General features: G+C 47.0%; 2 protein-coding genes across 3 annotated transcripts in view; one reads left to right on the forward strand and one right to left on the reverse strand.

The window, feature by feature from the left end:
• Window positions 1–547, reverse strand: part of TRAPPC9 (trafficking protein particle complex subunit 9) — a 498,862-nt gene extending 498,315 nt beyond the window's left edge. Inside the window, exon 1 of one of the 2 annotated variants that reach the window (XM_061374152.1) lies at window positions 475–547. The gene's annotated coding sequence lies outside the window, so the exon portion shown is untranslated. The remainder of the gene's footprint in view (window positions 1–474) is intronic. The other variant, XM_061374153.1, reaches the window with a different exon arrangement.
• Window positions 548–5,853: 5,306 nt separating this feature from the next.
• On the forward strand, window positions 5,854–8,226 carry CHRAC1 (chromatin accessibility complex subunit 1). Its single transcript, XM_061374158.1, has 3 exons — window positions 5,854–6,096; window positions 6,651–6,777; window positions 7,942–8,226. Exons 1-3 carry the CDS (start codon window positions 5,869–5,871, stop codon window positions 8,082–8,084), a joined length of 498 nt encoding a protein of 165 aa, XP_061230142.1. The 5' UTR covers window positions 5,854–5,868; the 3' UTR covers window positions 8,085–8,226.
• The last annotated feature ends 2,955 nt before the right edge of the window (window positions 8,227–11,181 follow it).

An 11,181-nucleotide genomic window follows, 5' to 3' on the forward strand; every position in this document is an offset into this window, starting at 1 on the left:
CCATGAGCACAAACGGTGGAAGAGCAGTGCTCTGAAGGGCTCGCATCACTACCGACAGTGCGAGACAGGGTTCTATAAAGCCCCCTCCCTATCCCCACAGGCAGCGGAGCAGCACCCGGCCCCGACCGCGTTCCGCCGCAGCGGGCGGGAAGGGAGGAAGAGAGAACACGGGATGGGGGTTTCACCCCGCTCCGGTGGGGCACCGCCACCGCTCCGCTTCCCCACAACCCTCCAGACCCCTGCGTTGGGCGCGACGAAGTTCAGGAAGGGAAAGGAAACGCACGTTAACACAAGCGGCAAGCCCAGAGGCAGGCACACACCCCCCGCGCCCCGCAAGGAAGGAGCCTGAGGGGGAGCGGGAGAAGAACGACCCCTGAGGAGCCGCTGTGGGGCAGGGTCTCTCGCGTACAGGGGGAGCGGCCGCCCTGGGTGGACTAACGAGGGAAGGAGGGAGGTGTAGGGTGGGGCACTCACAGCCGGGACAGGAACCGGCCCCGCCTGCTCCTGCTGCCGGACGAGGGGGCGGGCAGGGGCGGGGTGCGGCGGAACTGACGGCAATGGGAGACCGCGGGCATGCGCACTAGGGCGGGCGGGAAACGGTGTCAGTGGGTCCGTGTGTGGGGAGCGGTGCCGTGTGGAAGCGGTGCCCGTGGGTCCGTGTGCGTGGAGCGGTGCCGTGTGGAAGCGGTGCCCGTGGGTCCGTGTGTGGGGAGCGGTGCCGTGTGGAAGCGGTGTCCGTGGGTCCGTGTGTGGGGAGCGGTGCCGTGTGGAAGCGGTGCCCGTGGGTCCGTGTGCGTGGAGCGGTGCCGTGTGGAAGCGGTGCCCGTGGGTCCGTGTGTGTGGAGCGGTGCCGTGTGGAAGCGGTGTCCGTGGGTCCGTGTGTGAGGAGCGGTGCCGTGTGGAAGCGGTGGTGCGGGCAGGTCACCATGAGCAGAGCGGTTCGGTGTGGGGAGAGGAGTGGTCGCTCTCAGTCCACTGCCCGTGGTGCTTGTCCCATCGCTACCCCAGCTTCTGTCTGTAAACACGAGCTACTCCTCGAAGAGTAGGAGTTCACTGAAAGCAATGAGCATGAGTGGCAGGTGAATCCCCACTGTGTAACTGAAAAGTTCAGCAGCGGCCATCAGTGAGCCTTCCCAGCGTTTCCACATCCTGAAATCAGCCTTTGGTGTCTTGTAGCTTAAACGACAAAAAAAAAATCTGCAGACTGGAAAGCATGAGCTTTGTGTCAGAGTTAGGGAGCTTTTCTAGTGGAGGATGTGGGAATGTCATGCAGTTCGGTGAGGCCAAGTGCAAGGTCCTGCACATGGGTGAGGGCAATCCCCAATTTCCCCAAATCAGAATGGTTTGGGTTGAGGGGACCCTAAAGCTCATTTAGTTCCAGCCCTCTACCATGGGCAGGGGCATCTTCCACTAGAACAGGTTGCTGGCCTTGAGAACCTGTAAGTGTGGATCATACCGGCACCCGACTTGATTGCCTCAGTGATCCAACCTTGGACTTCCCATTCTCAGTGGGATCCTTGAGTCAGACCCTGTTAGAGTGGCTGGTGTGTGCAATTCCATAATAGTAAGCACTGCTCAGCAATGATAACATCTGTGTATTATCAACTCCACTATTTTAAGCACAAATACAAGATGTAGCCCTGCATTACTATTATGAAGACAATCAAGTGTATCCCAGCCAAACCCAGCACAATTATGCCTAAATCTACTCCCTTCTATTGGTTGGAGAGGGGTTTAGAAACAGTGTTTGACTTAGTTTATGTCAGAAGTTTATTCACTTTGTTGAATAAAGAAGTTTACCTAAGAGACAAAAAGGTAATGATAAGTTATGGCTTGAATTAAGGTAGTTATTACTAAATGTACATTGTATAGAATCATAGAATAGTTCGTGTTGGAAAGGTCCTTACGATCATCCAGTTCCAACCCCCCTGCCATGGGCAGGGACACCTCACATTAAACCATATCGCCCAAGGCTCTGTCCAACCTGGCCTTGAACACTGCCAGGGGTGGAGCATTCACAACTTCCCTGGGCAACCCATTCCAGTGCCTCACCACCCTCACAGGAAAGAACTTCTTCCTTATATCCAGTCTAAATTTCCCCATCACCCCTTGTCCTGTCACTACAGTCTCTAATGAATAGTCCCTCCCCAGAATCCCTATGGTCCCCCTTCAGATACTGGAAGGCTGCTATGAGGTCTCCACGCAACCTTCTCTTCTCCAGGCTGAACAGCCTCAACTGTAGTGTCTAATATTTCATTATCTCAAGAAGATGATTTAGACTGTGGCTCTGCAAATGCTGTGTTTAAGAGCTCCCTTATTGCCATTAAGCTACTCCGTCTCCTAAGATCTCCAGGATGGAAGTATTTAGTGTTCTGAATAGTTCCACGTGGTAGAACAGCTCCAAAGAGAAGTTGCCTAAATGTGTATCTATCAAAAACAGAAATGGAAGAGTACACATGGTATTGTCTGCCTAAAAGCTTGATTAATTTACTTTTGCTTTTAATAATCTTCATTGCTCCAGCTATGCTTATGGAGGAACTGCTACACTGCGAGCCTTACCCCAGACCTCCAAATGTTTACATGCATTGAAAGTGACCTGTCAGTTCAGTCATTTTCTATTTGCATTTGTGCAGTAACATATAGTTTACCAACTGCTCAGATCCTTTTGGTATCTTCCAACCTCTTACTCTATGATTGATTATCTTATATTTTTAATATGATGCAACCTTCTTATCATCACCAAGTAAAACTTCGCCAGATCCCTACAGAACAGCTTTTCTTTGCACTACGCATGAAACACTTCTGCTTCATCATGAACTTGTCTGGTTTATAAATGCTGCTTTTATATGGCGCTACTGCAAATCTAAATTCTGAAGAATGCTGCTGCAGCAGTGAATTTCTTTTATTACAGTATACATCTTGTGCTAGACACCTCTTTCTTAAAATTTAACCTTACATTTATTATTGTCTGTGCCAACTACTTATGCACATACTGCATTTATACTTTGCCAGACCAACTTCAGCTCTTTCCTTTGTGTGCTGACACCAGCAGATTTTTCCCTAGTCCAGCACTTATCCACTGTTCTTCATATAATAATTGTGATTTTCTTTTTGTGATTACAGATTATTAATTACATCTCTAATTAGTTTTATTAAATGTGTATGAATTTGTTTTAAAACATCACTCAGCAACATAGTGGCAAATCTTTTTAGCTATGCTCTGGTTTTATGTAAAGAAAATTCTTCAGGACGTTTTTTGCCTCATATTCTGGTAATATTCTCTCTAGAATAAATGCAAATTCTTCAGTGAAGCTAGAATTGCCTTATGAACTTTCTGTAGTAGAATGTCAGCAACAAGAAACAATTCTTCACTAAAGAACAAGAATAGCATCTCTGGCTACCCTTTTATTAAGACATAATTTATTTAGAGAGTTCAAAATTAACCTGCACTGAGCAGTTTCTTATTCAGGTCTGCAAAGCACAGCAAAAAGAACTCAAACACAGACTGGTGAGTCAAGTAAGAGGAGAAAAGGAAAGACAAAGACGTGATGCTGCTCTGCAGTTTGTAATTAGTACAAACAGTCCATACTGAATAGGGTGTATTAGTTCTTAGGCAAACTGCTATTCTGAATTCTCTGGAGCAGAGATTAATTTTACCTGTTCCCAGTCAGCCTTAACAAAGAATTCTTAATAACAACCAAATTCGGTTCTGATTCAGGAGAAATAATTTACTGTGAACTACTCTATAGGTTTGTTTGTTTTAATTAGGAACAGGTTCCATTCCATTACTTGTACAACATTAATTGTGCTGTTTAAAAATATACTAAAAAAGTTAAATGATTAAACATCAGTGACATTGCAATATCATGGTATTCTCAGAGTGTGAGCACACCCACCTTATGCTCCACAGCTACATCATGATTCTGTCTCCCACAGACTAAAGCTGTGTTAGTAGCATGGAAAGATGCCTTTAAGTTTGCTGTGCTTATGTTCCTCTTATCTGTCAGGTGGAAGGCATCATAAGCCCATCACAGTACTGAAGAACACACACTTGTCCCAGTGTGGCCTTTCGGGGAGCACTGCACAGGAAAAAGAAAATATCTGATGATGAGATAGGACCTAGAAGAGGAGAAAGAGCGAGTCCTGGTTTGTCCAGACCACCTTAAACTGCATTGCCCACAGATGAGTAAAATGACTGCAGGCAGGTCCCTTGAGCCCGTGGGATCTATACGGATACTAAATTGGTATCCAAATAGCTCGACATCCTCAGACATCTTGGTAGTTTGAGGGGTTTACATGTACGTTGAAGTCATGGGATTCACTGCCATAGTAATGTCAACTGTGTCCACAAGATGTCGCAAGATGATAAGAAGAAGGGAAGGAACAGCCAGAACAGCCTGCTAAGTATCCATACGGTGTTACAGGATGCTGTGCTTCACTTTAGCTATAACTTACACAGAACGGCCTCAAAGAAGTTGTAACCTCAAGGGAATTATGCAGTCTAAGAGATGTAGGTTACCTGCAACAGCTAACTGTAAAAGAGGTCTCCAAATACAGTAATGTTAGAACTGATGCAAGTGAACACATCACTGTATTATCCTTGCACTAAGGTGCTTACAACTGCTTAAGGGTCTATCTTTTGTTAATAAATCAGTATCATCTGTAGGAAAGCCTTGTCCTTACCTACTGGACAAATTCTATATAAGCTAGTAATATTCAGTTAACCAAGTCCCTGTATTTTCCATGTAATATGATCTTTATGAGTACATCTTTTTCTCCCTAAATTCTACGTGAACTAGCATTGTGTACTATGGAAAAGCCTTTGTTCCGAAGAACCTTCCCTGTGAGGGTGCTGAGGCACTGGCACAGGGTGCCCAGAGAAGCTGTGGCTGCCCCATCCCTGGCAGTGCTCAAGGCCAGGTTGGACACAGGGTCTTGGAGCAAGCTGCTCTAGTGGAAGGTGTCCCTGCCCATGGCAGGAGGTTGGGACTGGATGAGCTTTAAGGTCCCTTCCAACACAAACCAGTCTGTGGCTCTCTGATTTTTCTCTCTCATGTTAATTAGTGACCTTAGCAGACTTCTTACCAACACTGATCATCAGGCATATTGTTTATAAGGCATATTGGAACCTACTTATTCAACCCATTAATGAAATGCAAACTATGCCTCATCATTTCTGGAACAGCTGACTCCCTCAGTAGAAGTACGGTAGCTCCTACCCAAACGGGCACAGACGAACTTCTGGACCCAGCAGTATCAGTAGCAAAACAGCCATTGCCTTTCAAAGGGCTGAGGCTGACATGTAACTATGTAACCAAGTACCTGCACAGTAGACACACAGGAATGTGTTAATAATAAAGACAAAACCCCATAATCACTTAATAGTTTCCATGTGCCCTCCACACCTCAATATACCACAGACAAGTGTCAGGAGTACCAGGCAGCATTCCCTTTTAGCGTACTACAGCAGCAAAAGAGGTATTTAGCAGCCTGTAATTACAGTTTGAGTTAACAATTTTGTAGCCACTGGCCTGTAATTGGAATATGTACATATAGGATGTGCCTATTTGCCATTAAAAACGAGTTTCCAAAACGCAGGCTCTAGCCTGGGGCTAAGGCACATGTCGAGGGGCTGAGGAAGGGACGCCCCGCAGCCCGTCCCGCCTTTCCCCTCTGGAAACCCGCCCTCCCCCGGGGGACCGGAGCGAGGACCGACCGCCGGAACACCGGGAGCGCCGCCCCGCCGCCGGGAGAAGGCGGCAGCGGGCGGGGATGGCACTTGTAGTTCTCGCTCCGCTCGGCGCTCGGGCGGCGGCCGCGCGGCCCGGCGGGAGTTGTAGTCCCGCAGCCGGCACCGCTGGGCCCCCCATGGCGGCCGGAGACTACAGCTCCCAGCGCGCCGCGGCGGCCGCACTGCGCTCGCCGGGCGGCGGGGTGAAGGAACCGGTCGGGGGGGGAAAGATGGCGGCGAGGTTGAGCGGCGGTGAGAACCGGCTGGTGTCGCTGCCCCTGTCGCGTATCCGTGTGATCATGAAGAGCTCGCCGGAGGTCTCCAGCATCAACCAGGACGCGCTGTTCCTCACCGCCAAAGCCACGGTACGGGTTCCCTCTTCCCTTCTCTCCGCGCCGACCCCGCTCCTTTCCCCGCCGTGCTGGGCCTGTGCCTCCCCGAGGTGCCGCTGCCAAGGGGCAGCGCGGCCGCGCTGTGTCAGCGCCCGCCTCGTCCCCAGCGAGCGCCTCTTCCCTCCTACTTGTGTCTGTCACTCGGCCATGGAGCATCACGCTTCGGGCTCCCGCTGCGCGAAAGCGGCTTTCGCCATCCAGCTGAGCTCCCAGTCCGGAGCGATCGGGACGTTCTTATTTCCACCGCTGGCAATCAATATAAATTAGCCCGTGTGGAAATGATGCTGGCATTTGCTGCACTGTGGGAGGTGTTTGAAGCTGTGTCCGAGAAGCCAAGCCTGCTGTCTGTGCTCCAAAGAGATGCAACCATAACCTGACCTTAAGCTTCTCTGAACTGAGTCTCTTCAGTGTCCAGTATATGTACAGTTAAATGTGCTTGTGCTTTTAAATAAGGATTGAAGAAAACTGCTGCCAACTATATATGTACATTCCTAGTTTGACAATTTGCTTTTGTTTTAATTTTCTAGGAGCTTTTTGTTCAGTATTTGGCTGCATACTCCTACAAACATGGCAAAGGCAAGGAGAAGAACGCTTTAACTTACAGTGACCTGTCTTATACTGCAGAAGAGTGCGAGACCTTTCAGTTCCTTGCAGGTATCTACAGCATGATGGTAAAGCCAGCATGGAATACTCAAAATGAAATGTTGCTGTTGTTGCATTATTCGCCTACTGGTCATTAATCTTCTGTGTACCATTGAACTGGAACCCATAAACTACATCGCTGAACACATTTCATAGAACCACAGAATGGTTTGGGTTTAAGGGACCTTAAGGCTCATCCAGCTCCAACCCCCTGCCATGGGCAGGGACACCTTCCACTAGAGCAGGTTGCTCCAAGCCCCTTTGTCCAACCTGGCCTTGAACACTTCCAGGGATGGGGCAGCCACAGCTTCTTTGGGCAGTGTCTCACCACTCTCACAAGGAAGAATTTCTTCCTGATACCCAATTTAAATCTCTTTGTGAATGGGAATTTTCCTGGCACTTCAAAATTACACAAGGCTAAGGAGATCTCAGCATATTGCCTTGAGCATTTCTTGAATTATAGCACCTCCATCTGAAAGCTTTCAGCCTATAAAACAAGATCACAGCACATCTTTATGTGAGAAATTATGTGGCCCCAAAATCCCACATTTAAATCTGTAAAACTTGTTTCTCAAACTGAGTCATCATATGGTTCCTCTTTCTTTATATATGTGTGTGTGTACGCAAATCTGTGCACACTTTTTACTGATACTGGATTTTTGCTGTAATACTTGAGACCTTAAGGATATAGGTGGAGAATAAGATAGTTCCAGACCAGTCTTTCTCTGGGCTCCCCATGGACGTACTTCCAGAGCACACAGTCCTGCTTTGTCTCAGGTCTGTTGTTATTGCCCTGAAGAAGTATCTTTCCTTAACACAGAAAACTGCTTCTGCAGGACAGAAATGGGGTATCTGGCTTGTTGAATCTAAAGCAGTTGAGCACTTTGTTTTACATGAAATAAATAATGTGCATGGGCAGATAGCAAATACAGTTGTCAGTAATCCATCATAAAATATGTTTCTTCCCCTTGGTTGCTTGTACTGCAAGTGGGCGATTCCCTCTTGCTCTTACAGCTGTATAGGTCAGACTAACTCATGTGGTTATTCACTTAAATAATAGTGGGTTTAACAAAGCCTAGTTTTGACTTTATTTCATTGATGATAAGGATGCAAGAGTATTAGTGAGGCAATATAAGTGTTCAAACTGACTATAAAAGAAACAATTCTACCTTCCAGATATCCTGCCAAAGAAGATCCTAGCTAGCAAATATCTAAAAATGCTTGAAAAAGAGAAGCAAGATGGAGACATGGGTGAAAATGATGAAGAGGATGAAGAGGAAGAGGATGAAGATGAAGCTGTTGAAGATGTTGGATCTTAAGTCCATGGAGAATTGCTTCATAGTTGATCCATTTTCTGTTTTGTAAAAGATGTTATTTTTGTGACTGAGAATCCAGATGCTGGATATATTTATATACTGAGCCATCTGCTTTTGCTTTAAGAAGTTGAGAAATTGAACTTTACACTTGTTGGAAGAATTTAATTCTTTCTTCAGAAACACGGTGGGGTAAGAAGAGCTAATGTAGATCATAAAAGCCATAGAATGGATTGGGTTGGAAAGGATCTTAAAGATCATCCAGTTTCAACTCACCTGCCGTAGGCAGGGATACCTTCCCCTAAAGCAGGTTGCTCCAGGCTCTGTCCAGCCTGGCCTTGAACAGTGCCAGGGATGGGGCAGCCACAGCTTCTCTGAGCAACCTATGCCAGCACCTCAGCACCCTCGTAGTGAGGAATATTTTCCTAATACCTAATGTCAGTCTTCCCTCTGTCAGTTTAAAGCCATTCCCCCTTGTCTTGGCACCACATGCCCTTGTCCAAAACCCCTCTCCAGGTTCCTTGTAGCTACTTAAGCACTGGAAGCTGCTCTAAGGTCTCCCCAGAGCCTCCTCCAGGCTGAACCAGCTCTCAGCCGAGCTCCAGAGCAGAGCTGCTTCAGCCCTTGCAGCATCTCTGTGGCTTCCTCTGGGCTCGCTCCAGCAGCTCCACATCCCTCTTGTGCTGCTGCCCCAGAGCTGGATCAGGGCTGCAGGAGGGGTCTCACCAGAGTGCTGCAGAGGGGCAGAGTCCCCTCCCTCAACCTGCCTCTCACGCTCCTTCTGATGCAGCCCAGCACATGGGTGGTTTCTGGGCTCAAGCACACACTGCCAGCTCATGTTGAGCTTTTCATCAACCAACACCCCCAAGTCCTTCTCCTGAGGGGCTGCTCTCAATCCAGGCTCTGCCCAGCCTGTGTTTGTGCTTGCCGTTTGTGCAATGGCAAATGCAAGACCTTGCATTGGCCTTGTCCAGTCTGACAGCAGAACTTGCTCAGGTTATTTAAAATTTCTTCTTCAGACAATCATTATCCAAATGTAAAATTTCCTAAGGGCAGCTTTCAGTCCAAAATCTCTTTCACCCTCTGACTAGAACGGGTTCCTTCACTGATTTGTATTTTTCCTTAGAGCGCACGATGAGGTGAGGGGAAGTGTTTTATACAGTGTTTACTATCCTCAGCCTTCTCCTCCTCAGGGAGCAAATAACCAATCGAACTCTCACTTTTCTGGGGCTGTGCTGGGGCATTAGTACAGACCAAACCAATTAAAAGAGCCTTCTGTAAATACTGCTCCTTCTGCATTAGCAGCCCAAATAGCCATGTCAGCACAGAAATTGAGTAGAGGATGTGTTCCAAGAGCTAATGTGGTTCTGTGGCTGTGGTGGTATAAAGTACGTGTGTTTGTTAGATAATGATGTAAATATGTACATCTAGAACCTTTAACTGTACATGTAGAAACTTCAGTGAACTCTACTTCTTGAATTTGTCTCAAGTGTTCTACCAAAATGCACACTGAAGTCTGTTAGATGTGGATTGGTGAGGATGAGCAACCCTTTTCCCTATTGAGTGACAGAGTTGAATTTATCATTGAGGTTTGTTTTGTTGGGTTTTTTACTATAGAAATGGTAACCGTCCTGTGTAGACCTTTATATGCAACTTATTAAAAATAAAAGTTTTGTATGAAAACTGAGAGTTGATGCAGAGACTTTCCACAGTTCTGTCCAGCTTCAGTCACAACATGATCAGCGTACAAGTCCAGCACTCTTCACTGTTCATCCTTCCAGGAAGGAAGCAGGGACAGAAGGTTTTGTGCTGCTTTGAGCAGGCCCTGTCACCAATACTAACAAGATCCAGTCAGCCTGTGCTGATACACAACTAACACTCGCACAGTGTTGTCATCAGAATGAGAGAAGTGACCAGAGTCTTTCCCTGTCTGTGAAGAATGCCTCAAGTAAGCATGGGAACATACCTAAGGAACAAAACCTCTCACTCCAGAAAGCTGGGCAGCAAAGTGCCCTAAATCAGTTAGGAAGGGAGATGTCACAAGCAACACCCTAATTTGGATGGTATGGTAAAGACTTACTTTGTCCTCCCAGTCAAGGAAATCACAGAATGGTTTGGGTTGGAAGGAACCTTAAGGATCATCCAGTTCCAGCCCCTTGCCATGAGCAGGGATACCTTCCACTAGAACAGGTTGTTCGAAGTCCCATCCAATCTGGCCTAAATACTAACACTTCTCTTAGGCAGAAGACACAAAGACACTCAACTGCTCCTAGAACACAACACAGAAAGCTCTGGCAACTCCATAATCCATTACACACCAGGTTTGTTCTAAGAAAGCAAAAAACGGGCTTTAGGCAGGTAAGATCACACACTAGCAGAGGAGTAAAGCTACTGAGCCACACAAAAAGTGCTCTTACTACTTGGAAAGATCAAAAGTATGTTGTACTATAAAAAATATTCCCAAAGTTGCCATAAATTGAAATAGTATTGTGTCAGGAGTGCTGCAGTGAGTGCTAAGTGATGCTTTCTCCCTAACAAAATTCCCAAGTGGGCATGCAGAGCTGAACTATTGAAAGGGTTGGTTTGCCTGTTTTTTTTTTTTGTTTGTTTTTTTTAATACTATTATTAAAAATGCATGGAAATCCGTGGGAAAACTGAGGGCTGAATGCTGCCTGTCAGGAGGGAGGGGACTGTCTGCAGTAGGGTATGTAAATTGTGTGGCATCACCAAATATTTCATGGGTCCTGTCCTTGCCAGCTTTTCTGGGGACAAAGAAAAGGTACATGTACTCCAGCACTAACTGCCATCATGATTCTGAAGTGTAAATAGGGTAGGGATAAACCAGATAAATAAAAACATGGGGGCATAAACCACTGGGTGCCACCCCGGTTGTGTTGAAGGGTCACAGAAGACCAGCCTGATCACAGAGCTGGCATCAACATTGTTCAGCTCACTGGTACTAATGATGAAGGCCAAACGCTACCTGGCCCACAGTTATATTAGGTGGTCCCAACTGAAGACTGCAGCAACCTCAAACAGCACTGGCAAAGCAGTCTTTATGCTGGGCACAGGTATTTTGAGGTAAAGGCGTTAGGGCTGGTAA

The sequence above is a fragment of the Neopsephotus bourkii genome, unplaced genomic scaffold (assembly GCF_033783945.1).
Source record: "Neopsephotus bourkii isolate Nb327-2 ecotype Australia unplaced genomic scaffold, CSIRO-AGI_Nbou_v1 NB_1637, whole genome shotgun sequence".
Taxonomy (NCBI): Eukaryota; Metazoa; Chordata; class Aves; order Psittaciformes; family Psittacidae; genus Neopsephotus; species Neopsephotus bourkii.

Coding starts and splice junctions, on each gene's coding strand:
- CHRAC1 (XM_061374158.1), top strand. CDS start 5,869: ATGGCGGCCGGAGACTACAGCTCCCAGCGCGCCGCGGCGGCCGCACTG. Junction 6,097..6,650: donor TCCTCACCGCCAAAGCCACG/GTACGGGTTCCC, acceptor TTAATTTTCTAG/GAGCTTTTTGTTCAGTATTT. Junction 6,778..7,941: donor GACCTTTCAGTTCCTTGCAG/GTATCTACAGCA, acceptor TCTACCTTCCAG/ATATCCTGCCAAAGAAGATC.